Source organism: Heloderma suspectum, chromosome 6, assembly GCF_057233095.1.
Source record: "Heloderma suspectum isolate Gila_16-S chromosome 6, 16-S_ref, whole genome shotgun sequence".
Lineage (NCBI taxonomy): Eukaryota > Metazoa > Chordata > Lepidosauria > Squamata > Helodermatidae > Heloderma > Heloderma suspectum.
In genome coordinates this window covers 80,725,004-80,749,801 of record NC_139463.1, presented here as the reverse complement: position 1 = coordinate 80,749,801, position 24,798 = coordinate 80,725,004, and the positions used below count along the sequence as shown (strand labels likewise).

Genomic DNA, 24,798 nt, shown 5'->3' with positions numbered 1-24,798 from the left:
TACCACAGTTTTGTTGATACTGCGAGAATACATTCTAATTGAGAAGGATTGGTGATACAATTAGTTCTTCCTATGGAAAATCACCACTTGAAGATGGTAAAAGAAGGCTTCTCCTAAGGTCCTGCAGATGAGGAAGTTAGTTAAACTGATTCACTTACGGTGCAATCCTTACCATGTCTAGAATGTCCCACTGAGTTCAATGGGGCTTACTCCCAGGTATGTGGGTAAAGGACTGCAGCATTAGATATTGCTCAGCATCCAGAGGAGGGGTGGGGGAGTTGGTTCATATGCTTCAGTCTCTGAAGCAGACTGAGTCAAATTGGATTGTTTTCCAAATCACCAAACTGGGTTCCAAACCCAATTTGGTGGTCAGTCCACAGTCCTACTGTTAGCCATACATTAGACAAATGAAAACAAATCACTGATGAAGGGGGAGGAGGGATCCTTTGAAATGAAATACATGTAGGCATGGCAGAGAATTCCACCACGGATTTCAGTGGGACCAAATGCACTGGCATTTGGCCCCCCGAAACCCATGGCGGAACGGCCTCCCACTCCCTGCCACCCCACGGAATCCTCCCCAGGACAAAGTTTACCTGAGGCGGATGTTCCAGCAGCGGCTGCTCCAGCGGCAGCTCTGGCGGCGGCGGGGGCAGCTGGTCTCTCGGCCAGCTGCTGCAGACACAAATGGTGGCCTCCATAGCGGCCGCCATTTGCATCCTGCCAGGCTGCCGTGATAGGCTATGTAAGTATTTATGTAGCCTATCACAGCAAAGAGCAGGCGTGCAAACGGCAGCTGCTATGCTGTTTGAGCCGCTGCTCTTTCTGTTGTAGGCTACATAAATACTTACGTAGCCTATCACAGAAATAGCAGTGGAGCAAACGGCATAGTGGCTGCCGTTTGCGCCCCTGCTCTTTGCCGTGATATGCTACGTAAAAACTTACATAGCCTATCACGGCAGCCTCGCAGGACGCAAATGGCGACCGCTATGGCGGCCGCCATTTGTGTCTGCAGCAGCCAGCCATGGCCAGAACTCCGGCTGCGGATCGCCCTGGCTGGTGGCTCCGCGGAGCTGCCATGGAGCAGAGCCTGCCCAGGGAGGATTCCAGAGGGAGGGACACAGCACCTGTTTCATGATTTGCGCTAATGCCTTTTCTGCCCATCAAATATTGAAAAGCAAACATCAAGAAACTGTCTGCATTGTCTGTATTAGCTCACTTTCTTTCTTACCTGAGTTGCAGTTATGGCTTCTGGTAGATTCCCCCCCTTCCCCCAGTATTGCTTATACACTTACACTGCAGTACTATACATTTCCTTAGTCATAAGCCTGAATGATTTCACATATTTCCAATTAAGTGCTTTTAGCGTTATAGCCATTAAAAAGTGTATGGAAGAAATGTAGTTTCACCACACCAGTCCTGATATGAAAGAGAAGAAGTATTTTAATAGTTGGCACATCTTATCTCCTCAAATCCTATTCTTAAAGATGGGTTAGGCAAGGCTGAATACACAAGTAAGAGGAAGGAAATGCAAAGGTAATTAAACTAAGTGTGCTTACTAATTCTGTAGTCATGACCTACCTTCCAACATTTAAACAATGAAAACAGGAGCACTTCTCTGTTCTTGTAACTCCTCTGATGATGTCACACCAAGAATCACTGCCAGGGTGCCCCTTCCAAACACTATTTTACACTAATGGTTTACTCTCTGGTGAATGTCTGAATCCCATTTGTAACAAGCCAGAGTACACCAGGGCTGACAAAGTATCCAAGAGGGGAAATGGAGCACAGAGGTGATTAAGCTTAGTGTATTTTCTTCTTCTTCTTCTTCTTCTTTTTCTTCTTCTTCTTCTTCTTCTTCTTCTTCGGGATGTCAGAGATTTCCGCCATGGATCTCGGTGAGGCCAAATGCCAGTGCATTCAGCCCCCCAAAATCCATGGTGGAACGAAGCCCTCCTCAGCCCACAAACGGTGCACGAAACGGAGCACTCACCTGCTGCCATCCGCGCTGACTTGTGAATGGCGGCCGCCCTGCGGCCACCATTCACTTCTTCATCATAGCCGTGATAGGCTACATAAATACTTACGTAGCCTATCACGGCTAATGCAGGGACAACTTTTGCATCCCTGCAGAGGGCGTGATAGGTTACGTAAGTATTTATAGCCTATCACGGCAAGCCAAAAAACAAACAAACAGCGTACGCAAATGGCGGCGGCTACGGCAGCCGTCATTTGCGTTCCCTATTTTTAACCATTTTAGCCTACGTAAATATTTATGTAGGCTATTACGGCAAAAACTAGGGGAATGCAAATGGAGCTCCACCTCCCTGAGGAATCCTCCCTGGCCGGATCCTCCTCACTGCCGGCTCCATAATGCCAGCGATATGGCCACCATTGCCATACCACTGGCTGAGGCTGAGTGACTCCGGATGCAAATGGTGGAGCAGACACCATTTGCAGCTTTAAAGCCCTTAGTTTAAGCTCAAGGCAGCCATTTACAGCTGCATTTAGCTTAATCTAAGAACTTTAAGGCCGCAAATGGCATAGCGGACACCATTTGCATTTTCACTCAGCCTCAGCCAGCGGTATGGCAATGGCGGTCGTATCGCTGGTGCTACGGAGCCGGCCAGTGGCTCTGTGGAATCGCTGCAGAGTGGAGCCAGAGTGGTGAGGATTCCGGGGGGAGTGACTGATTGATCCCCCCCCATAACCCCCCCTGGAACAGCATCTGGGTCTTCCATACATCCCTACATACAATACACCATTTACAGCTGTAACTTTCCTGTGATAAGCTAATGGCAGCCGCCATTAGCGTATTGCGTTTTAGAGGAAGCCAGAGAGCTGCCTCGCGAGAACTCCTCTAGACCTGGAGGTGAGTGCAGCTGTTCTGCCATGGACTCTGGAGGTCCATCCATCCATCAATTTTATTATGGTCGTAGGCCAGCAAGGACTCCAGAGCTCAGATTCTTTGGAATCGTGCCTCATTTGAGTCTGCAGATGATTTCTCCAGCATGCCTACTCATAGAATCATAGAATCATAGAATCATAGAATCATAGAATCATAGAATCATAGAATCATAGAATCATAGAATCATAGAATCATAGAATCATAGAATAGTAGGGTTGGAAGGGGCCTACAAGACCATCGAGTCCAACCCCTTGCTCAGTGCAGGAATCCAAGTCAGAGCATCCCTGACAGATGGCTGTCCAGCCTCATCTTGAACGCCTCCAGTGGGGGAGAGCCCACCACCTCCCTAGGTCATTGGTTCCATTGTCGTATTGCTCTAACAGTCAGGAAGGGTTTCCTGATGTTCAGCCGGAATCTGGCTTCCTGTAACTTGAGCCCATTATTCCGTGTCTTGCACTCTGGGATGATCGAGAAGAGATCCTGGCCTTCTTCTCTGTGACAACCTTTCAAGTACTTGAAGAGTGCTATCATTTCTCCCCTCAGTCTTCTCTTCTCAAGGCTAAACATGCCCAGTTCTTTCAGTCTCTCTTCATAGGGCTTTGTTTCCAGTCCTCTGATCATCTTTGTTGCCCTCCTCTGAACCCTCTCCAGTTTGTCTGCATCCTTCTTAAAGTGTGGTGCCCAGAACTGGACACAGTACTCCAGATGAGGCCTAACCAGTGCTGAGTAGAGGGGAACTAGTACTTCCTGGGATTTGGAAGCTATGCTTCTATGAATGCAGCCCAAAAGAGCATTTGCCTATTTTGCAGCCACATCACATTGTTGGCTCATATTCAGCTTGTGATCGACAACAATTCAAAGATCCTCCTTGCTTGTAGTATTGTTGAGCCACGTATCCTCCATCCTGTAACTGTGCATTTGGTTTCTTTTTCCTAGGTGCAGAACTCAGCATTTATCCCTATTAAATGTCATTCTGTTGTTTTCTGCCCAGCGCTCCAGTCTATCCAGATCACTTTGAATTTTCTTTCTGTCTTCCAAAGTATTAGCTATCCCACCCAATTTGGTGTCATCTGCAAATTTGATCAGCATTCCCTGCACCTCCTCCTCCAAGTCATTAATAGAAATGTTGAAGAGCACTGGGCCCAGGACTGAGCCCTGCGGTACCCCACTCGTTACCTCTCCCCAGTTTGAGAAGGTCCCATTATTAAGCACTCTTTGAGTCCGATTCTGTAGCCAACTGTGGATCCACCGGATCGTTGTTTCATCTAGCCCACTTTGAGCTAGTTTGCTCATCGGGATATCATGGGGCACTTTGTCGAAAGCTTTGCTGAAGTCGAGGTATATGATGTCTACAGAATTCCCACGGTCTACAAGGGAGGTTACTTGATCAAAAAATGAGATCAGATTTGTCTGGCAGGACTTGTTTTTGACAAATCCATGTTGGCTTCGAGTAATCACAGCATTGTTTTCAAGGTGCTTACAAATGGATTGCTTTATCATCTGCTCCAGAATTTTCCCTGGGATTGATGTTGTAGGGATGGACGAAAGTCCCTTACCTGATTCTGACGATTGCTTCGTGGTGGGGGGAAGGCGCTCCGTCCCTGCCTCCGAAATTCTGGGCAGGGGGGAGGCGCCCTGTCCCTCCCTGCCAAAATTCTGGCTGGGGGGGAGGTGCCCCATCCCTCCCTGCCGAAATTCTGGCAGGGGGAGGCGCCCCATCCCTCCCTGCCAAAATTCTGGCTCGGGGGGAGGTGCCCCATCCCTCCCTGCCAAAATTCTGGCAGGGGGAGGAGCCCCGTCCCTCCCACCATGAAACCGCGTCTCCTGCCGGGATGCAAATGGCGGTGGCCCTAGCTGCCGCCGTTTCCGTCCCTGCAGTCAGCCGTGATAGGCTATGTAAATGTTTACGTAGCCTATCACGGCTGACTTAAAAAAAAAAAGTGCGTACGCAAAGTGCATTCCTTATTTTGGCATGTGTAGTCTATGAAAACATTTATGTAGACTATGGCGAAAATAAGGGCAATGCTATTTGTGTTGCCCTTATTTTCACTGTAGTCTACATAAATGTTTACATAGACTACACGTGCCAAAATAAGGAACGCAAATGGCTGCGCCCATGGGTGCCGCCATTTGCGTACGCACTTTTTTTTTTTTAAGTCAGCCGTGATAGGCTACGTAAACATTTACGTAGCCTATCACAGTGTTTTTTTAGAAATCTAGCCGTGATGGGCTACGTAAATCTTTACATAGCCTATCACGTTTGTTTGTTTGTTTGTTTGTTTGTTTGTTTTACTTGGAAATGGTGGAAGCGGCAGCCAGTCAGAAGACCGGCCGCCGCCGCTGCCGACCCGCTGCCGAAACGCTGCCAGAGCCGCCGCCGCCAGGAGGATTCGTCCAAGGTAAGTCCTGTCCCGGGGGGGTGGGGCGGCAGACCATTTCTCCACCAATTTTGGGGGGCCGAATGCGCTGGCATTTGGCCTCCCCGAGATTCATGGAAAAATTCTCTGACATCCCTAGATCATGTCAGACTGACTGGTCTGTAGTTCCCAGGTTCCTCCTTTTTACCCTTTTTGAAGAAAGGGACAACATTAGCCCTCCTTCAGTCATCTGGCACTTCCCCTGTCCTCCATGACAGAGAAAGAAGCAATAGCACAGGTGCCAGACCTAATCCAACACTCCAACCAGCATCGCTAGAAGTAAATGCAGCAGGAGGCGACACACTGGGCTTCGAGGGCAACAGACAACATCCCACAGGTCTCGGGATCTGCAGACCCGAGATCAAGCTAAAGCGGAGAGTCCTGGGATGGGAAGTGGGGCGTGCTTCTAGATAAGAGGGCCACACTCCACGGCCGATAACGACTAACTAGGTGAGTGGTGCGGAGGGAGGGAGCGATTGTTGCCCTTTGCAAAAACTGGTGCCCAAAAGGCACGGGGAGGGCCCATGGCCATGTGAGCCGGGCCTGAACGCGGGGCGCTGCCTTGCCCCCCTTCTTCTTTCTTTCTTTCTTTCTTTCTTTCTTTCTTTCTTTCTCTCTCTCTCTCTCTCTCTCTCTCTCCTTTCCCCCCTTCTCCCTCCATTGTTTTTTTTAATTATTATTATTATTACTACTACTACTGTTGTTATTATTATTATCATTGGTTTTGTTTTGGTTGGTGTGTGTGTGTGTGTGTTTGCTTTGTCGTGGGGGGTGCACGCGCCGCCACCGCGAGCGAGCTGGGCTCCCCGAGCGGCGGCGAGAGCCGGCTAATTGGGCGGGGGGGGCACGCTGCGGACACAAGCGCCCGCGTTCTCTCATGCCGGGAAGCACCGGCAGCAACCAGAGGTGCACCTAAACGCGTGCCGCCACTGAAAAGGCGGCGCACCCGCTGGCGCGGCAAACCTTGGCCCGGAGGGGCGGCGCAGAAGCATGCGCACCCTGAGGGAGGCAATCCCGGGGCCCATGCCAGCACAGGAGGAAAAGGGGGGCATCGGGGGGTGCACCGCCGCCGACAGCACCGGTGCCCCCACAGGGAAGCGAGGTACCGGCGCCCCCGCCAACAGCACCGGCAGCCCTGTAGGGAAGCGAGGCACCGGCGCCGCCCCCTGATGCCCGCCACCGGCGCTGACACAGGCGCCACCGCCGGTGCGGCAAGGCACACGAGGAGGGAGTTGCGCCCAAGCTCGCGCACCCCACCGTGAGCAGCAGCGCCCCAGGGGCGCAGCGGCATTCACACTCCACGACCCTGGGGAGGAGGCAGCAAAGGAGCAGGTCTGCCGCCACCGTCAATGCCGCCGGCCCCACGGGGAGCGGGACACAGGCACGACCGCCTAAGGAGAAGCCAAGGGAGGGGGCGGGCGCACCGCAGCCACAAGAGCTGGCACCCCCCGTATGGCACGACCGCCTAAGGAGAAGCCAAGGGAGGGGGCAGCGTCTGGGCCCAGGTGCCCCAGCCGCGCGCGCCACCAAACCCGGGGCTGGGTAGGTGCGCAGACCAAAGGCGGGAAGAAGGAAGGGGGTGGCGGGTGGGCCACCGCCGCAAACGCCAGGGCCCGCGGGGACCGAAACCGCCCACCGCGACAGGCGCTGCTCCCCAGCGCCTACCGCCACCAAGGCCAGCCCCACTGCCAACAGAGCAGGCGGCGGGCCCGAGGCAGCCGCGCCGGAGCGCGAGTGGCCCGCTGCAAGAACCGGAAATGCTGGAGTCGAGGCAAGCGTTGACGTAGAGCGGTTTAGGCGCGCAGGTTGCACGCAGAGTCCGGGAGGCTGGAACGACAACGAAGCTGATCTCCAGCAGGCAGGTGTTCTTCATTTGTTTTCAGGCGGAGCTGTAACTCTCTCTAGCTGCGTCGAGCCAGAGAGCTGAGATTGGGAGGGGGAGCTGAGTTTAAGGCAGCTCAGTCTGCCCCTCCCTGCATGGTGGTGCCACTGGGGTGCACCAATCAAAGGCCCCTACGTCTTGTCGCCCCACCCGCCCGCAATGGCCCCCCCCTTTTAGCCAGACAAGCTGGCATATCCCTCGCTAGCCTCAGCTCGTTCTCAGCTTTAGCCTTCCTGACGCCATCCCTGCAATTCTGTGCTACCTGTCTGCACTCTTCCTTTGTTACTTGGCCTTCTTTCCACTTCCTATATGTGTCCTTTTTTGTTTTCAGGTCATCCCTAAGCTTTTTGTGAAGCTACATTGGCTTTTTCTGTTGTCTTCCACCTTTTCTTCTTGTTGGAATTGTTTGTGATTGTGCCTTGAGAATTTCCTTGTTTAAAAGCTCCCACCCATCTTGGACTCCTTTTCTCGTTAGCATCGCTTGCCATGGGACCTTACTGATCATTGTTCTGAGTTTATGAAAATCAGCTTTCCTAAAATCCAGGGTATGCATTTGACTACACTCGGCTTTTGCTTCCCTTAGAACCAAGAACTCAAGTGCAACATGGTTGCTTTCCCCCGGAGTTCCTGTAACTGCTACTTTATCCACTAAGTCATCTCTGTTGTTTAGGATGAAGTCAAGGATAGCCGATCCTCTAGTTCCTTCCTCTACTTTCTGTAGGAGGAAGTTATCTGCCACACAAGTCAGGAATTTCCTGGAGGGGCCATGTTTTGCAGAATTTGTCTCCCAACAAATATCGGGGAAATTGAATTCCCCCATTACTACTACATCATGCTTCCTTGAAACATTGGCTATTTGCTTTTCAAAAGTTTCATCCTCGTCTTCTCCTTGGTTGGGTGGCTGGTAGTAGACTCCGACCACCAGGTTCCTTTTATTCTTTGCTCCATTTATTTTGATCCAGATGCTCTCGATGGGGCTACCAAGCTCCTCCTCCTGTATTTCTGTGCAGAGATATGTATTTTTCACATACAGAGCAACCCCACCTCCCTTTCTGTTCCTCCTGTTCTTTTTGAACACATATCCTTCAATGGCTGTATTCCAGTCATGCGAGTCATCCCACCAAGTCTCAGTTATACCTATCAAGTCATAATTTCCCTCCTGTATTAAGAGTTCAAGTTTGTTCTGTTTGTTTCCCATACTCTGGGCATTAGTATATAGACATCGAAGACCACGTGCTTCATAGTCTGGCTTTCTTCCTACATGTGTCCGAAGACTATTATTGGGCGCTATCAAAGCTGTTCTCTCCCTTGCAGTGCATGCGCCTACATCCATTGTTACCCCCAACATTACATCTCCCTTCCCCATAGGATTCAGTTTAAAGCCCTCCTGATGAAGTTCTTCATGCTGTGGCCAAACACATTCTTCCCATCCTTTGTGAGGTGCAACCCGTCCCTAGCCAACAGCCCATCTTCCAGGAACTATAGCCTCTGGTCCCAGAATCCAAATCGCTCTCATCGGCACCACCTTCATAGCCAGCCATTTACCCAGAGTATTTTTCATTCCCTTTCTGTCCCTCTTCTAACTACTGGAAGGATGGATGAGAAAACTATTTGGGCCCCAAAGTTCTTGAGTTTCCTTCCCAAAGCTTCAAAGTCTGATGTGAGTCTGGGCGGTTTATGAAAGTTAAGACATTAAAATACAACATACAAGGTTTTAAAGCCATTTACATAAAAACACACAGACAATATACACAAACAACATATAACTAAAAACAACTTTGAACAGTCAGTCATAACTGAAGACACATCCAGGACTGATTATAGGGATTTACGAAACTCACCTTTTCGCAGAATTTTTCACGGTGGGGGGGAGGCGCTCTGTCCCTCCCGCCGGAATCCTCAACGGGGGGGAAGGCAATCCAGTCGTCCCCCCAGGATCCTCAATGGCCAGCTCCTCTCTGCGGCCTGGCAGCGGAGCAGCAGGCCAGGGCCGTCCGCAGCAGGATTTCCAGCCATGGACAGGCTGCTGCCGACACAAATTTGCATCCAGCCAGGCAGCCATGATAGGCTATGTAAGATTTTATGTAGCCTATCACGGCTAACCCCCCCCCCAAAAAAAAACCCAGCGTACGCAAATGGCGGTGGCTACGGCAGCCGCCATTTGCGTTCCCTATTTTTTGCTGATTTATCTTACGTAAATATTTATGTAAGATAAAACGGCAAAAAAAAGGGGAACACAAATAGCGTAGTGTACGCTATTTGCGTTCCTTTATTTTTTGCCATTCTAGCCTACGTAAATATTTATGTAGGCCACCATTCGTAAGTCAGCGCGAACAGCAGCAGGTAGGTGTCCCGTTTCACATCTCTTTCGCGGGGTGGGGGGGCTTTGTTCCGCCATGGATTTCGGCGGGCTGAATTTACTGAATGCACTGACATTCAGCTTCACCGAGATCTGTGGCAGAATTCTTTGACATCCCTAGTAAATTCATAGAGGTCAGAAGATGGTGGCACCAGCTCATCATAGTGCTTTTGTTGTCCTCACATTGGATGGATGCCCCATTCTTCGAGATGGTGGTGTGCTGAAAAGGGGTGGGGCAAAACCATCCCAGTCTTACTACTGGAGGATCAACATTCCAGATTCCAAAATCCACTCCAGAGTTTCAGTAGAGCAGATTGGACCCATTCCTGGTCTGTTCAAATGTTTCATAGCATAAACAACCCATTCTGTTCATCACTAAGTGACATCTAGCATTACAAAGAAACAGCAACAGAGAGCAATCCTATGGCCCCTAGAAAGAGTCAGGATGGTGGAGGCATAGGATACATCAGATTCCTGGATCTGAGACCAGACACAGCACTCTGACCTTGGACCGAAGAGTTTTAGCTCCATGCCCCCTCCCCCTCTGCCTCTTAGCTGGCATGGAGAGAACCACACTGGCTGCTTGTATGAGCTCACAAACATGAGGTTGGAGAGGAGGTGAATAGGGCTGTTCTGTAGGTAGGGAAGGGAGAAGACCAGGGCAACCATCTTACAGAGAATCCTCCAGCTGCCCCAGCATCCTTCCCTCCTGCTCCACAGAGCCCCAGGTAGATGGGCAAAATAGCCTGTCTAGCAAAAATGCAGGGCGAGAAGAGCAGAAGGTGACAATTACCTCTGTGCTGCTCTCACCCTGCATAGGATGCCTGTCAGCCCCCACGTTTGGAGACTGACAGGCATCTGGATAGCATTGTGCCCAGAATTTATTTCTGTTATTCCTGCATAACATAGAGGAGGGAAGAGTTAGAATAGCAGTGAGATGCAGAATGGATTGCATGGGAGATGCACAAGTTCTGACCTCATACATTACATCTGTAGCATAAAAAGCAGAAGCAAGACACTTCACGTTTCCTTTGTCACCACTTCTTTGTCACTAGGGATATCAGAGAATTCCGCCATGGATCTCAGTGAGGCCGAATGCCAGCGCATTTGGCCCCTCAAAATCTGTGGTGGAATGGCCTGCCCCCTGCCCCCCCTGGCGGATCCCCCCCGGTACGAGACTTACCTGGGGCTAGGGATGTACGAAAGTCATTCACCTTAAAATGAAATTGATTTGCAGTGGGGGAGAGGCGCTCCGTCCCTCCCCCTGAAATTCTGGCCAGCGGGAGGCGCTCCGTCCCTCCCCCCGAAATTCTGGCCAGGGGGGAGGTGCTCCGTCCCTCCCCCCCTGAATCCTGGCCGGCCGGGCTTGTAAATTGCGGCAGCTGTAGCCACCGCCGTTTGTGTCCCTGCAGTCAGCAGTGATAGGCTATGTAAATGTTTACGTAGCCTATCATGGCTGAGTAAAAAAAAAAAAAAAAAAAAAGCACGTACGCAAATGGCAGCAGCTACGGCCGCCGCCATTTGCGTTCCTTATTTTGGCACATCTTAGTCTATGTAAATATTTATGTAGACTAAGATGGCAAAAATAACGGGGAACACAAATAGCGTAGCGGGCGCTATTTGCATCCCTTTTTGATTCACCGTTTTAGCCTACGTAAATATTTACATAGGCTAAAACGGCGAATCAAAAAGGGATGCAAATTATTATTATTATTTATTATTTATTTCATTTCTATACCGCCCAATAGCCCTTCCCCTTTATTTTCGCCATCATAGTCTACGTAAATATTTATGTAGACTAAGAAGGCCAAAAATAAGGAACGCAAATGGCGGCAGCCGGAGCCACCGCCATTTGCATACGCGGGTTTTTTTTGTTTTTACCCAGAGCCCTCTGCTGCCAGAAATCCAGCTGCAGATGGCTCTGGCCTGGGCCTGCCTGGCTGCTCCGCGGAGCCGCCGCGGAGCACAGCCAGCCGTCGAGGATTCTGGGGGGGGGGAGGAACGGATCGCCTTACCCCCGTCAAGGATCCCGGGGGGAGGGACGGAATGCCTCCCCCCCCATGAACATATTCTGCGGAAAGGTAAGTGACTTTTGTACATCCCTATTTGTCACAGCAGAAGCTACCCTTATTCAAATAGGACACAGGTTAAAGGAAGAGAGAAGACATATGGTTGGTTCACACAGGTGTGCATTTTGGTTGATCTCTCATCACTTAGAGTGAAATGTGTCAACTGCCTCCATTGAAATACTGTGTTGTGTTTGAGCTAATAGAAGCCTCTGTGCTGTGTGATCTGATATCTGTTGGCTCTTATACACATGCAAGTCATCACTGGATGTCCAAGTGGTAATAAAATGTGTGTGTGTGTGTGTGTAACATTGACAGATAGAAGCACTTTCAACAAAGTGCCCCATGATATCCTGATTAGCAAACTAGCCAAAAGTGAGCTAGATGAAACAACTATCAGGTGGATCCACAGTTGGCTACAGTATCAGACTGAAAGAGTGCTTATCAATGGTATCTTCCCAAACTGGGGAGAGGTGACAAGCGGGATACCACAGGGCTCAGTCCTGGGCCCAGTTCTCTTCAACATTTTTATTGATGACTTAGAGGTAGGGATGTACGAAAATCACTTACCTGTTCGCGGATTATGCTGATGGTGTGGGGGGGAGGTGCTCCGTCCCTCCCCCCGGAATCCTGGACGGGGGGGAGGCACTCCGTTCCCCCCCTCAGAATCCTCCTTGGCCGGCTGTGCTCCGCGGCGGCTCCGCGGAGCAGCCGGCCAGGCCCAGCCAGGCCAGAGCCGTCCGCAGCCAGATTTTTGTTTTCCCAGAGCTCCACAGCCGCGGAGGGCTCTGGGAAAACAAAAAACAAAAAACCACGTACGCAAATGGCAGCTGCTACGGCTGCCGCCATTTGCGTTCCTTATTTTTTACATCTTAATCTACGTAAATATTTACATAGACAAAGACAGCTATTTGCGTTCCCCTTATTTTTGCCGTCTTTGTCTACGTAATTATTTACGTAGACTAAGACGGCCCAAAATAAGGAACGCAAATGGCGGCGGCCGTAGCCGCCGCCATTTGCATACACCTTTTTTTTTTTTTTTTACCCAGACATTTTAGGCTACGTAAAAACTTACATAGCCTATCACGTCGGTGTAAAAACAAAACAAAAAAACCTGCAAATGGCGGCAGTGGCAGCCGGTCAGAAGACCAGCCGCCGCTGCCCGGAAGATCCGCCCCAGGTAAGTCTCATCCCAGTGGGATCCACAGGGGGGCGGGGGGGCATGCCGTTCCGCCACAGACTGGCATTCGGCCTCCCTGAGATCCATGGCGGAATTCTCTGCCATCCCTACTTAGAGGAGGAGGTGCAGGGAATGCTGACCAAATTTGCAGATGACACAAAATTGGGTGGGATAGCTAACAGCCTGGAAGACAGAAACAAACTTCAAAGTGGTCTTGATAGGCTGGAGTGCTGGGCTGAAAACAACAGAATGACATTTAATACGGGTAAATGCCAAGTTCTGCACCTAGGAAAAAGAAACCAAATGCACAGTTACAAGATGGAGGATACGTGGCTCAACAATACTACAAGCAAGGAGGATCTTTGAATTGTTGTTGATCTCAAGCTGAATATGAGCCAACAATTTGATGTGGTTTCAAGAAAGGCAAATGCTCTTTTGGGCTGCATTAATAGAAGTATAGCTTCCAAATCCCAGGAAGTACTAGTTCCCCTCTACTCAGCACTGGTTAGGCCTCATCTGGAGTGCTGTGTCTAGTTCTGGGCACCACACTTTAAGAAGGATGTAGACAAACTGGAGAGGGTTCAGAGGAGGGCAATGCAGTTGATCAGGGGACTGGTAACAAAGCCCTACGAGGGGAGACTGAAAGCACTGGGCATGTTTAGCCTTGAGAAGACTGAGGGGGATCTGATAGCACTCTTCAAGTGCTTGAAAGGTTGTCACAGAGAGGAAGGCCAGGATCTCTTCTTGATCATCCCGGAATGCAGGACACAGAATAATGGGCTCAAGTTAGAGGAAGCCAGATTCTAGCTGAACATCAGGAAAAACTTCCTGACTGCTGGAGCAATACGACAATGGAACCAATTACCTAGGGAGGTAGTGGGCTGTCCCACACTGGAGGCATTCAAGATAAAGCTGGACAGCAGCTTGTCAGAGATGCTTTGGCTTGGATTCCTGCATTGAGCAGGGAGTTGGACTCAATGGTCTTGTAGGCCCCTTCCAGCCCTACTATTCTATCATTCTATGAATCTGTGATTCTATCTGTACAAGTAGAAAGCAACCTAAGCTTTCTCATGCATTCACCTCCCACTCCCCATATCAGCTAATCCCTACTACTAGATCACCCAATGGATACCTCTGACAATGAATGAATGAATGAATGAATGAATCTGCTCACAAGTATCAACAATTTCCCCTGATATATACATTTTTGCAATTTCTCCTGTTATAATGCCTGTTTGTATGCTAATTTCACTAATACATATGCCTTTTTGTGTGCACTTTCACCTAATATATGCATTTTTGTACCCCCTTTTTATCAGACTGCCTTGCAAAATTCAGAAAAAAAGTGAATACCAGTGGATAACTGCATTTCAATTCCCACATTGATTTGGGAAGTGCAAATTAGGTAGCTTCACACTTAAATATGAACCAAACAGATTTCTCCCCATCCCTAAGTGACACATTAAAGAAACTAATACATTTATTATGGCATAAAAAATGTTGTAGGTCTCATAGTGGGCTCTGGCCCATTAACAATGCGCAATCATATGCGTGTCTATTCAGAAGTAAGCCAGATGAAGTACAAAGAGCTTATTCCTATCGTGAAACATGGATTTCAATTTACCCAGGGCCACTCAGTTGATCAGGCTGAGAGGTCTGGGATCTTATGCGGTGGAGGAGACCACGCACACAACCAATGTAGATGAAAGAAAAGGAGATTTATTGAAATAAAAGAAATAAGCAAAAAGTAGAACCTCCCCAGAGAGTTGCACACTCTCTGAGGCTGAAGAGGTTACACACTTCTCAGGCACAAACTTAATTACAAAGAAATCTCAAAGAGTTTCTGGCTCTCTGAAGTTCAAGAGGTTGCACGCCTCTTAGATAAGAGCCCCAAACTAACAATCCTGAACATGTGCCCTTCTCTGAGGCTTAAGAGGTTGCATGCCTCTTAGGTACAAACTTAGTTACCCAAATGTCGAGCATTAAATAACTAAATATACAGTCAGTCTCTGTTTGTTGCTCAGCTCCAGATCAGTCCATGCCGCAAATAGCCCACTGAGACAACGGTAATACAGTGTCCGCCAGGCCCAAGCCTAAGCCCGCTGCCTTATATCCTAAACCCAAACAGTTAAGTATGACAGAACAAAGATAACTGTGCCTTATCTAAGCCCTGGACAGTAAAACCCTTTCCCTGAATTTTACCCAACACATATTCACTGCAACGCTATCAAGTACTTGGCCAGAGCACTTAATACATCCGTGTCCCGTGGATCGAGGGTACTGCTGGTATGTGCACATACAAACGATCCAGATGCAACCAAGCCCCTCCTGAACAATGGCAAATTCAGGGGTTTTATACCGTTTTCCCTCGTTGGGGCTTATGAGAACAAAGAGGGGTTCATTATGTTCTTTGTTGATAATACATCATGTTCCCAATTTCCAGGATTGACATTTGTTGAAGAAAGACTGACATCTCCTTCTGACTCCCCTGCATTTCTCAAGGTTGTTTCTGTGGTCATAACATGTCGTTGTCCTCTTTTATTGCCCCATTTCCATCTTCTGTAACTGATACTTCGGCAATCTTCAGCACATACCAGAGCACCCTCATCTGGCCCTCCGGCAATAAATCGTTCATTCTCCATTCACACCTCCCCTTCCTGATCTGGGCTATTCACATCATGACATGGACTGGTTTAGAATGTCGACCTTTTTACATTTCATAGTGTTCTCAGTGGACACTTAAAATGCTTTGGGTTACGAAATACATTTCAGTATGTTTACAATTCAGGCTTATATTCAGGGTCAAACTTTGCATTCTATTTCTTTTCACACCACATTGGTTACAAAGAAAGCAAGAGCGCACTGTGGTGCCTGAAGTCTACAAGGTTATCTACTAGGAGCAGGGAGAGAAGTTATAGTGAGAAGCAATCTTTATTGACAAAAATCACATAAAGGTGGATTTAAGAATTAATAGAAATGAATAAAAGCAATAATATAAGGTATAAGGGAAATATAAGTGGATATGAGGAGACATTAGAAAGACAACTTGAAGAAAAATCACAAAAATAAAATCACACTGTGCCTCTAGGAAAGACTGTATAGGATTACAGCCTAATGCTTACAATACACACATAAAAAATGTTACTCTTTATGGTGCTACCAGATATTGTTATGTTTGCTGCTAGAACGTTTCTAGTTTTGAAGCCGTGGGGCAGGTGGTGGAAATACAAATGGTAAGTATAATAAACATATATTTCCCCTATATATGACAAATGCTTATACTCCTTTAGATCCAAAGGTTCCTTCCCATGATCACTTGGACATGGGTCCTTTCCTGTGAAACAGCACCTTCTGCACGGCTTGCTTAATGTCATTGTTCCTCAGGCTGTAGATGATGGGGTTGAGGACAGGCGTGACAACAGAGTAGAACACGGCGACCACCTTGTTAAAGTCAAAAGCACGAATTGTCTTAGTGCGGATGTACATAAAGATGGTGGTGCCAAAGAAGACGATGACAATGGTGAGGTGTACAGCACATGTGGAGAATGCCTTCTTCCGCCCCTCAGAGGTAGGGATGTGTAGTATGGTGTTAACTATGAAGACATAGGTGACAATGGTGAAGGAGAAGGAGGTTAGCAACACAAGTGACCCCACAATGAAATTGATTATTTCAACTTCGAAGATGTTCTTGCAGGAGAGCTTTAACATAGGTGGAGCATCACAGAAGAAGTGGTTGATAACATTGGAGCCACAGAAAGGCAGCCGGAAAAGGAAAGCTGTGGGCAACACTGGTGCCAGGAAGCCACCCAACCAGGAGCTAAAGGCTAGCTTGCTGCATGTACGTTTGTTCATCAGGGTGGTGTAGTGGAGTGGGTTGCAAATGGCCAGGTATCGGTCATAGGCCATTGATGCCAGCAAGAAGCATTCCACTGAACCAAGGAAGTAGAAGATGTAGAGTTGAGTAAAGCAGCCAGGGATGGATATTGTTCTACTCTCAGTAGCTATGTTGACCAGCATTTTAGGCACAGTGACAGTGGTGAAACCGATATCCAAAGAGGACAGGTTGCCAATGAAGAAATACATGGGTGTGTGAAGGCGATAATCCAATCGAATCACCAGGATGATGACAATGTTCTCAAAAAACATAAGCAAGTACATCAGAAGGAAGAGAGAGAAAAGCAGGAGCTCTACTTCACGCATATTTGGGAAACCGAGGATTATGAATTCGGTTACCATTGTCCAGTTATTTGCTTTCATTTTCGTGCCTCTCAGTTAGATCTTCTAACTAGGAGGTGTAACAATTCAACAAAGGAGAAGGAAGAAAAAAGGTGTGGTAAGAGGAATATAAATGTTTTGTAAATATATTAAACTCAGATAAAAACTTCGGAGAAATCGGGGGAGGTGAGGAAGTTGGGCATAGATGGTCAGAGCCAAACTAGGTGGTATGTTAAACATCTGATCACATTTGCTATGGGGGCCTCCAATCCTGATCAGGACCATGCTGCTAGTGGTCTTCAATCTGTTCATATCTCAGACCCACCTCTGATTCCAACTCTGCAGCATAGGACCCAGTTTCACACACACACAACCACCCCACAGAATCACACATACACATAAACACAGCCCTTCCCCGCATAAGCCCCATTTACACATACAGACACACAGACACCTACCCAACAAAAAGCACACACAACAACAATATCACCCCCCACACAGAAGAAACTCCTGCACTGTCCTCCCCACCTTCATGCTGCTTCCCCGCTCCCACCTTCATGCCGCCATCCCCACCATCTTTACATTTCCATCCCCACTCCAGCTTCCCCTGACCTATCCCATTTAGGCATTCCAGATTGTGTGGATAGCCCCCATTAATACAGGAGGCCCTTCTTTTCATAAAGTTGCCCTGCACATGTAGAGGGCACCAAAGCTGATGACAGAGGGGCAGAGCTAGCACACACAGCCTCCTCACTTGTTTACTCATGTTGGTTTCTGAATAACAGAATAGGGCTCCTGAATGGACCTTTTCCTCTCCAAACTGGCAATGGAGGAGACGACAGGGAAGAAGAAGAGAGGGGAAAGAAGTGCCATGCACCACCACAGTGCTTTGGTTTATGCATCCATTTATTTACAATCAATTTAGGTCTGGGAGGGGTGGGGGGAGGCAGTTCAAAGCAGGGGAGAGGTGGGTCACCACCCCCTTCGCCTACTTTTGGCCATCTTTGGATGCATACAAGAGAGTAGAGTTCTGGGTTTGACATCCAGTAAATTATCATTATACACTGTTTTGTTGCAAACCTTCACTTGTGGACGTGCAACACTGGTTGAAGACCAGAGTGTTAACTCTTTCCCCCTACCTCATTTCTCCCCACAAAGCTCCTGTTATTTGCCTGAAGAGGGACAGCTGCTATCTGTGCAATTAGAAACTTACTTTCCAGGGTTCCTGAACATCTCGATCCTAATCTGGAACCCTCCTCATAGCAGTAGCTTCTTCCTTTAAGTAGAACTATGCACATGTAATCATGCATTGAATGTACTGTCTAGTTTGAGCCTACAAAACAATGCGGAATTTATATTCATTTTCATGTATTAAAATATCCATATATCACCAGCCAATTTGAGATGTTGAAGGTGTCTTACAAAGCACACTAAGATGATGCACATTTAAACCCACAGTCTAAAAACACCCAAACTACCTGATTTTCCAATGTGCTTTGGGGAAATCACTCAGGTTTGGGCTGTAAAGAAAAGCAAAAGAAAAGCTAACATTCAGATGTTGCAGTTGCATGATCTCTCCCGCCGTCACCCCCGCCCCGACTTTTCATTCAGGATTTCAGACAAATGTTCTGTAAATATTAGTGCATGGATCTCCAGAGCCATGGATCCTAAAGGAATGCAGCCATACATTTTACAATCAAGACTAGAAAGGGAGAATTTTAGAAAAAGAACCAGCTGCTGTCCTTATCTAAATTATATGCATTCATGGAGCAACAGTGAAAATTCACTGATTTTCTTTCAATGAGTTGCACATTCTTAACCAGGATCCACAAATTGATATGAATATCAGGGCCCATGTGGCATGAAGTGATATGACATCCACATTGCTAATGAAAATGACTACAGGGCTATCATGATTTGTACCTGGGGTTGCAGGCTACCTCCCGTACAGCTACAAACCGGCTTCTTCACAGTACACCCATTGGTTTCTGCCATGGGGCTCCATAACAGCCCCCTAATGTACAACCCAAATCCTAAACATCTCCAGGTATGGAATCCCTATGTAAAAAACAAGTGCTCTTGCAGTGTCATGAAATACTATCATGGGAAACCTCTGAAGAAAACACATACTATAGCAAGTTTTACCATCACAATTTAAGATTACCTTTCGATGACAATTTTTGAGAAAAAGGTCTGTAAGTTATGGCTGCAAAAACCGGAGAGAATGGAGATCACTTAGTTAACAAATGCTTAAAAAATAGCATCTGGTTTGTTAAACCTGAACATCTACATAATGAAAATTCAGATTAATGTATTCAGGATTGTTTGTGAAGAAATTTCTGGTGTTCTTTTCTTGAGGAACAGGGAACAATTTACCAAGATTATAAAATAATTAGAGATAAAGTTTCTTCCCAACATGAGATAGGTTTCTTAAACAAGTGAAAAATTATATAGTCTGAAGAAGTGCATATGTTAGTATATTGTAGCTTTTCCCAGGCTTATCTGATAACAATAGCCCTGGGTATTGGGGGCTTTTATAGACTTCCTTCCATTCATTTTTGGTTCAAGACTGCTAAATCACTAGATACAATAACAAGTTGCATCACTTTTAGCAATTCCCTCCTTACCTAGTTTATCCATTGCTCATCACCAGATCATTAAACATTATTTACTTGTGGAAGAAATATATCTCTGCAATAACTTAGAGGTAGGGATGTACGAAAGTCACTTACCTTTTTGCAGCTTGGCTTCGCGGTGGGGGGGAGGCGCTTTGCTTCTCCCCCCGAAGTTCAGGTGAGGGGGGGGAGGCGTCCCGCCTCGCCCGGTCGAAATTCAGGCTGGGGGGGGAGGCGCCCTGCCTCGCCCAGCCGAAATTCAGGCCGGGGAGAAGCGCCCCGTCTCCCCGGCTGCGAAACAAAAAGTGTAGGGGTGGACGAAAGTCACTTACCTTTTCTCGCAGCTTGTTCGCGGTGGGGGGGAGTGCTTCGCTGCTCCCCCTGCAAAGTTCAGGCCGGGGGGGGAGGCTTCCCGCCTCGCCCGGCCGAAATTCAGGCCGGGGAGGAGGCTTGCCGCCTCGCCCGGCCGCGAACACGAAAGTTAAAAAAAAAAAAAAATCCCCTGATAGGCTACGTGACGATTCACGTAGCCTATCATGGCTAGATCTGGAAAGTCAGCCGTGATAGGCTACGTGAATCGTCACGTAGCCTATCACGGGTGACTTTAAAAAAAAAAAAAAGCGCGTACGCGAATGGCGGCCCCCATAGGGAGCCGCCATTCCCGTTCCTTATTTAGTTGCTGTAGTCTACGTAAATGTTTACGTAGACTGCGGCGAAAATAAGGCAATGCAAATAGCGTTGCCCTTATTTTCGCCGTAGTCTACGTAAAGATTTACATAGACTACAGCGACCAAATAAGGAACGGGAATGGCGGCTCCCTATGGGGGCTGCCATTATCCGTACACACTTTTTTTTTTTTTTTTAAAGTCACCTGTGATAGGCTACGTGACAATTCACGTAGCCTATCACGGCTGACTTTGCAAATCTAGCCGTGATAGGCTACGTGAATCCTCACGTAGCCTATCAGGGGACTTTTTTTTTTCTTTGATTGCAATGGCGGGGGCAGCAGCCGGTCGAAAGAGCGGTCCCGCCCCGCTCGAACACCAGACGAACCGCCAGCCGGACCCGCCGCCAGGAGGGACATTCAGGGAAGGTAAGTCCTGTCCCGGGGGGGGTGCGGGGTGCGGGGTGTGGGGGGGATGTGGAGGATTTCTCCCCGAAACTTGTTTGGGGGGCCGAACATGTTGGCGCTCGGCCCCCCGAAGTTTCGGGGAGAAATTCTCCGCCATCCCTAAAAAAGTGAAAAAAACCCACAAAACTCCGTGATAGGCTACGTAATGATTAACATAGCCTATCACGGCTAGATTTCCAAAGTCAGCCGTGATAGGCTACGTTAATCATCACGTAGCCTATCACGGGTGACTTTGGGGGGAAAAAAATAAAGCGCGTACGCAAATGGCGGCAGCCCATGGGCTTCCATTTGCGTTCCTTATTTTGGCACGTCTAGTTTACGTAAAGATTTACGTAGACTACGGCGAAAATAAGGGCAACGCAAATAGCATTCCCTTATTTTCGCCGTAGTCTACGTAAATCTTTACGTAGACTAGACATGCCAAAATAAGGAAAGCAAATGGCGGCGCCCATGGGCCGCCGCCATTTGCGTACGCGCTTTTTTTTCCCCCCAAAGTCACCCGTGATAGGCTACGTGACGATTAACATAGCCTATCATGGCTGACTTTGGAAATCTAGCCGTGATAGGCTACGTTAATCGTTACATAGCCTATCACGGGTTTTTTTTTACTTTATTTTGTAATGGTGGCGGCAGCAACCGGTCGGAAGACTGGCCGCTGCCCCCGCCCCCACCGAACCGCCGCCAAACCGCCTCCGGGACCTGCCGCCAAGAGGGACATTCGCAGGAGGTAAGTCCCATCCCGGGGGGGGGGGGCGGAGAATTTCACCGCCAATTTCGGGGGGCCAAATGCGTTGGCATTCGGTCTCACCGAGATTCATGGAGAAATTCTCAGAAATTCTCCGCCATCCCTACTTAGAGGGTTGTATCCTATGAAAACCTGAGTTAAACAGCAGCATAATGTACAGGGCATTGTTTATAATGAATTGCTAGTACAGGCTGGTGAATGACAAATTAGGGAAAAGTGCACATAGTAGCAAAATTTCAAAACTTGTTAATCTTATTGATTTCAGTGGAAGAGATTATTCCAATGAGTAGATGCTCAGCTGTCCTGTTTAAATCCCTTAGGGCACATTCCTATGGCTGCTAGTCAGTAGCTAGATGGCCATAGGATAGATTGGTTCCCTGAGAACTGAACTTCACCCCATCCTGAGAACTGACCTTCACCCCATCCCCCATTGCCATGTAGGCAGTGCAGAACAGCCCCGCACTCCGCGCTTGGAAGAGGAGTGCAGAGCAGTGAAAACAGGGTGTTCCTGGGGGCATGTCGGGGGCAGGGAAGTCCGAAATCTGGCATGACACATCCAACGTGTCTGACTTCCTGTGACTAGACAGCCGAGATTGGCTTTCTAGCAGCAAATGCAGGGTGGCTGAAGCACAGAGGGGACGATCCCCTCCGTGCTTCTCCTGCCCTGCACTGGATAGGTGGTTGCCTCTGAGTTCTGTCCTGGTAGGATTGCTCCCTTAAGTGCTTAACATGGCTGGATGTGCCTTCTGAAAGTTGAATTGGACCAATGATCTTTGTCCAACATCATGCAAAAAGCCAGACAGGTGTATCCACTAGCTGGCATAGGACCATCTGATGCAGTCCAGATGCCTGCAAATTATGAACACGAGTACTGCAAAAAGGTATTAATGACTGAAGGAAGTAACACCACTGAACAGAAGAAAGCAAAGGACAGAAGGATTGCAAAGTGTGATATTAGATCAGCAGGTGATATAGAAAGAGTGACAACAGTTCTACTGGTGCAAACCCAAGTGGATCATGATATATCAGTTGGAAGACAATGCCTTAGATTTAAGCAACCTTATATTTTTCCACAAAATGAGGAATACATCCATGGCAGGCTCCGGAGATCATCAAAGTGGAGCAGTTGTTCTAGCCATGAGGACAAAAGGGAACACACTGATGAGATCTGAAAAAAGTTAGACCAAACCTTGAAACTAAGGCACCACTGGGTTTTTGCTTTCACTAGTCTTCATTTGGCTCTTGGCTGGAATAAACTGATGGTAAATTTGTACATAAATATCCCAGAAACCATAATATTTGCCATGTGGATTGGCTTTTTTAATAAGTCATTTAGACATAGAATTCTGGTGTGCTCCACCTCAGTTCATGCATCCTATTCCCTTACCTCCTCACAAGTGAAAGAGACCTAGCTTGTGCAGAGGCCCCCAAATCCTAATGATGGGCATTTTCAAACTAGTGGAACATCCAATAAAGATTCATGTTAGTCTTCAAAAACATGTAGGAAGAAAGCCAGACCATGAAGCACATGGTCTTCGATGTCTATATACTAATGCCCAGAGTATGGGAAACAAACAGAATGAACTTGAACTCTTAATACAGGAGGGAAATTATGACTTGATAGGTATAACTGAGACTTGGTGGGATGACTCTCATGACTGGAATACAGCAATTGAAGGATATAACTTGTTCAAAAAGAACAGGAGGAACAGGAAGGGAGGTGGGGTTGCACTGTATGTGAGAAATACATATATCTGCACAGAAATACAGGAGGATGAGCTTGGTAGCCCCATCGAGAGCATCTGGATCAAAATAAATGCAGGAAAGGATAAAAGGAACCTGGTGGTGTAGCAGCCATATCGGGATCAGACTAAGTAGCCTCATGCAGTCTCATGCTTCATGTTCTTGCTGAGCTCTTTCTCCCTTGAATATATTGTTGTAAGCTGACGAGACACAGGAATTCCTTATCTTGTCAAAGGTCATACAATTGTATATCTTGTTCTCTGCTGTTCTCTTCTGTTCTCTCCTTATCATGGCTACCCTATAACCCAGTTCTTGTATTATAAACAATAGTGCTAAGAGAAGAAATGTTGAGGATTGCAACCCCATGCAGGAGGGGGAGGAGGAGCCATTTCATATATGTCACAATGTCTATAAAACCAATGTGCTAATGTAAATCGGGGCTTCTGGCTCTTTGGAAACGATTCCAGCCTTAAGCCCGCGCGTTAAATAAAGAATCTCTTTTTCCTTCACTCCGTGGTCTCTCTGACTCTGGGTTCTGCAACATAAATGGTGCCGTGACTCGGATGTGGCAGGCTCTGAGCCAGACAGGTGGCAGTTGCCTGCTCTTGATCGCCGCACCGGGAAGACGAGCTCGGCGCATGCCTCCCTTTCTTGGCGCCACCGACCTTTTTGTCGAGTGAATGGGAGAAAGCCTGCACCGGGATCGCCCAAACGGCAGCGAGCGGCAAGAGAACCTTGAGAAGCGGAGGAAGGAACTTGAGCCCTGCCTGTATCGCAGCTGCAATTGAGTTGAAACCCACATTGGAAGCCTTCAGGAGAAAGGCAAGTATATGGGAAAAAGAGGGCCCCGCCTTTAGGGAGAAAGGCCACTGGGCAGAAAAAAAGAGGGCCCCGCCTTATGAAGAAGGTCAGTGTTGGTGGTATACGTATACAAAAAGAACCTACTCCTTGCGGGTAGAAGGGGGGCCTGATCACACCCCCGAGTGGGCGCCAGTACCTAGCACGCCAGTACTCAGTAGGAAGCTGAGGAAGCTGGGGAAGCCGTTTTCCGCTCTGGTAAAAAGTGGGAAAAGTGGGTGGCAGGGACATATGGATGTAGTGGAGAGATTGATGATTGTGTGAGTGGCTACTGCGGTTTCTGAAGCATACCGTTGACCGTCCGGGTGCCCAGGCCAGTAGCAAAGTGCGTGGTGTGAAAAATCCTCTTGTGTCGGCCAGTGAGACCCCTTACTCACTGACCAATTCCCATTCCCTAATTGTGTCTGTCTTCAATTTAGGAGGGAGGCTATGGGTGGTGGGGGAAGCAAACCTTGCACCCCCTTGAGATGTATGTCAAACAAAGAAGGAAAAAGGTTTTTAAAAAAAGATTCAGAATAGAGAGAGAAAACAGCAAAAAGCTCAAGGTCGAGCTGAGAGGAAAAAAAACAAGATCTGAGGCTGTTAATTAGAAAAATGTTGCAGGACAGTCTGGCTTTTAACAAAGCGTGGGAGCGTGAGAGTGTAAGGCCGAAAAAGTAGCTGTTAGCCTAGCGCGCC

The 24,798-nt window shown here is 48.0% G+C and overlaps 1 protein-coding gene across 1 annotated transcript; it reads right to left on the bottom strand.

Annotated features, from left to right (window-relative positions):
• Positions 1-16,124: 16,124 nt before the first annotated feature.
• Positions 16,125-17,069, bottom strand: LOC146341421 (olfactory receptor 6N1-like). Its single transcript, XM_084807438.1, has one exon. The coding sequence runs from the start codon at positions 17,067-17,069 to the stop codon at positions 16,125-16,127; it is 945 nt and encodes a 314-aa protein (XP_084663564.1).
• Between the last annotated feature and the right edge of the window lie 7,729 nt (positions 17,070-24,798).

Excerpts from the sequence above, each read along its gene's own strand:
- LOC146341421 (XM_084807438.1), bottom strand. The coding sequence starts at position 17,069 with ATGAAAGCAAATAACTGGACAATGGTAACCGAATTCATAATCCTCGGT.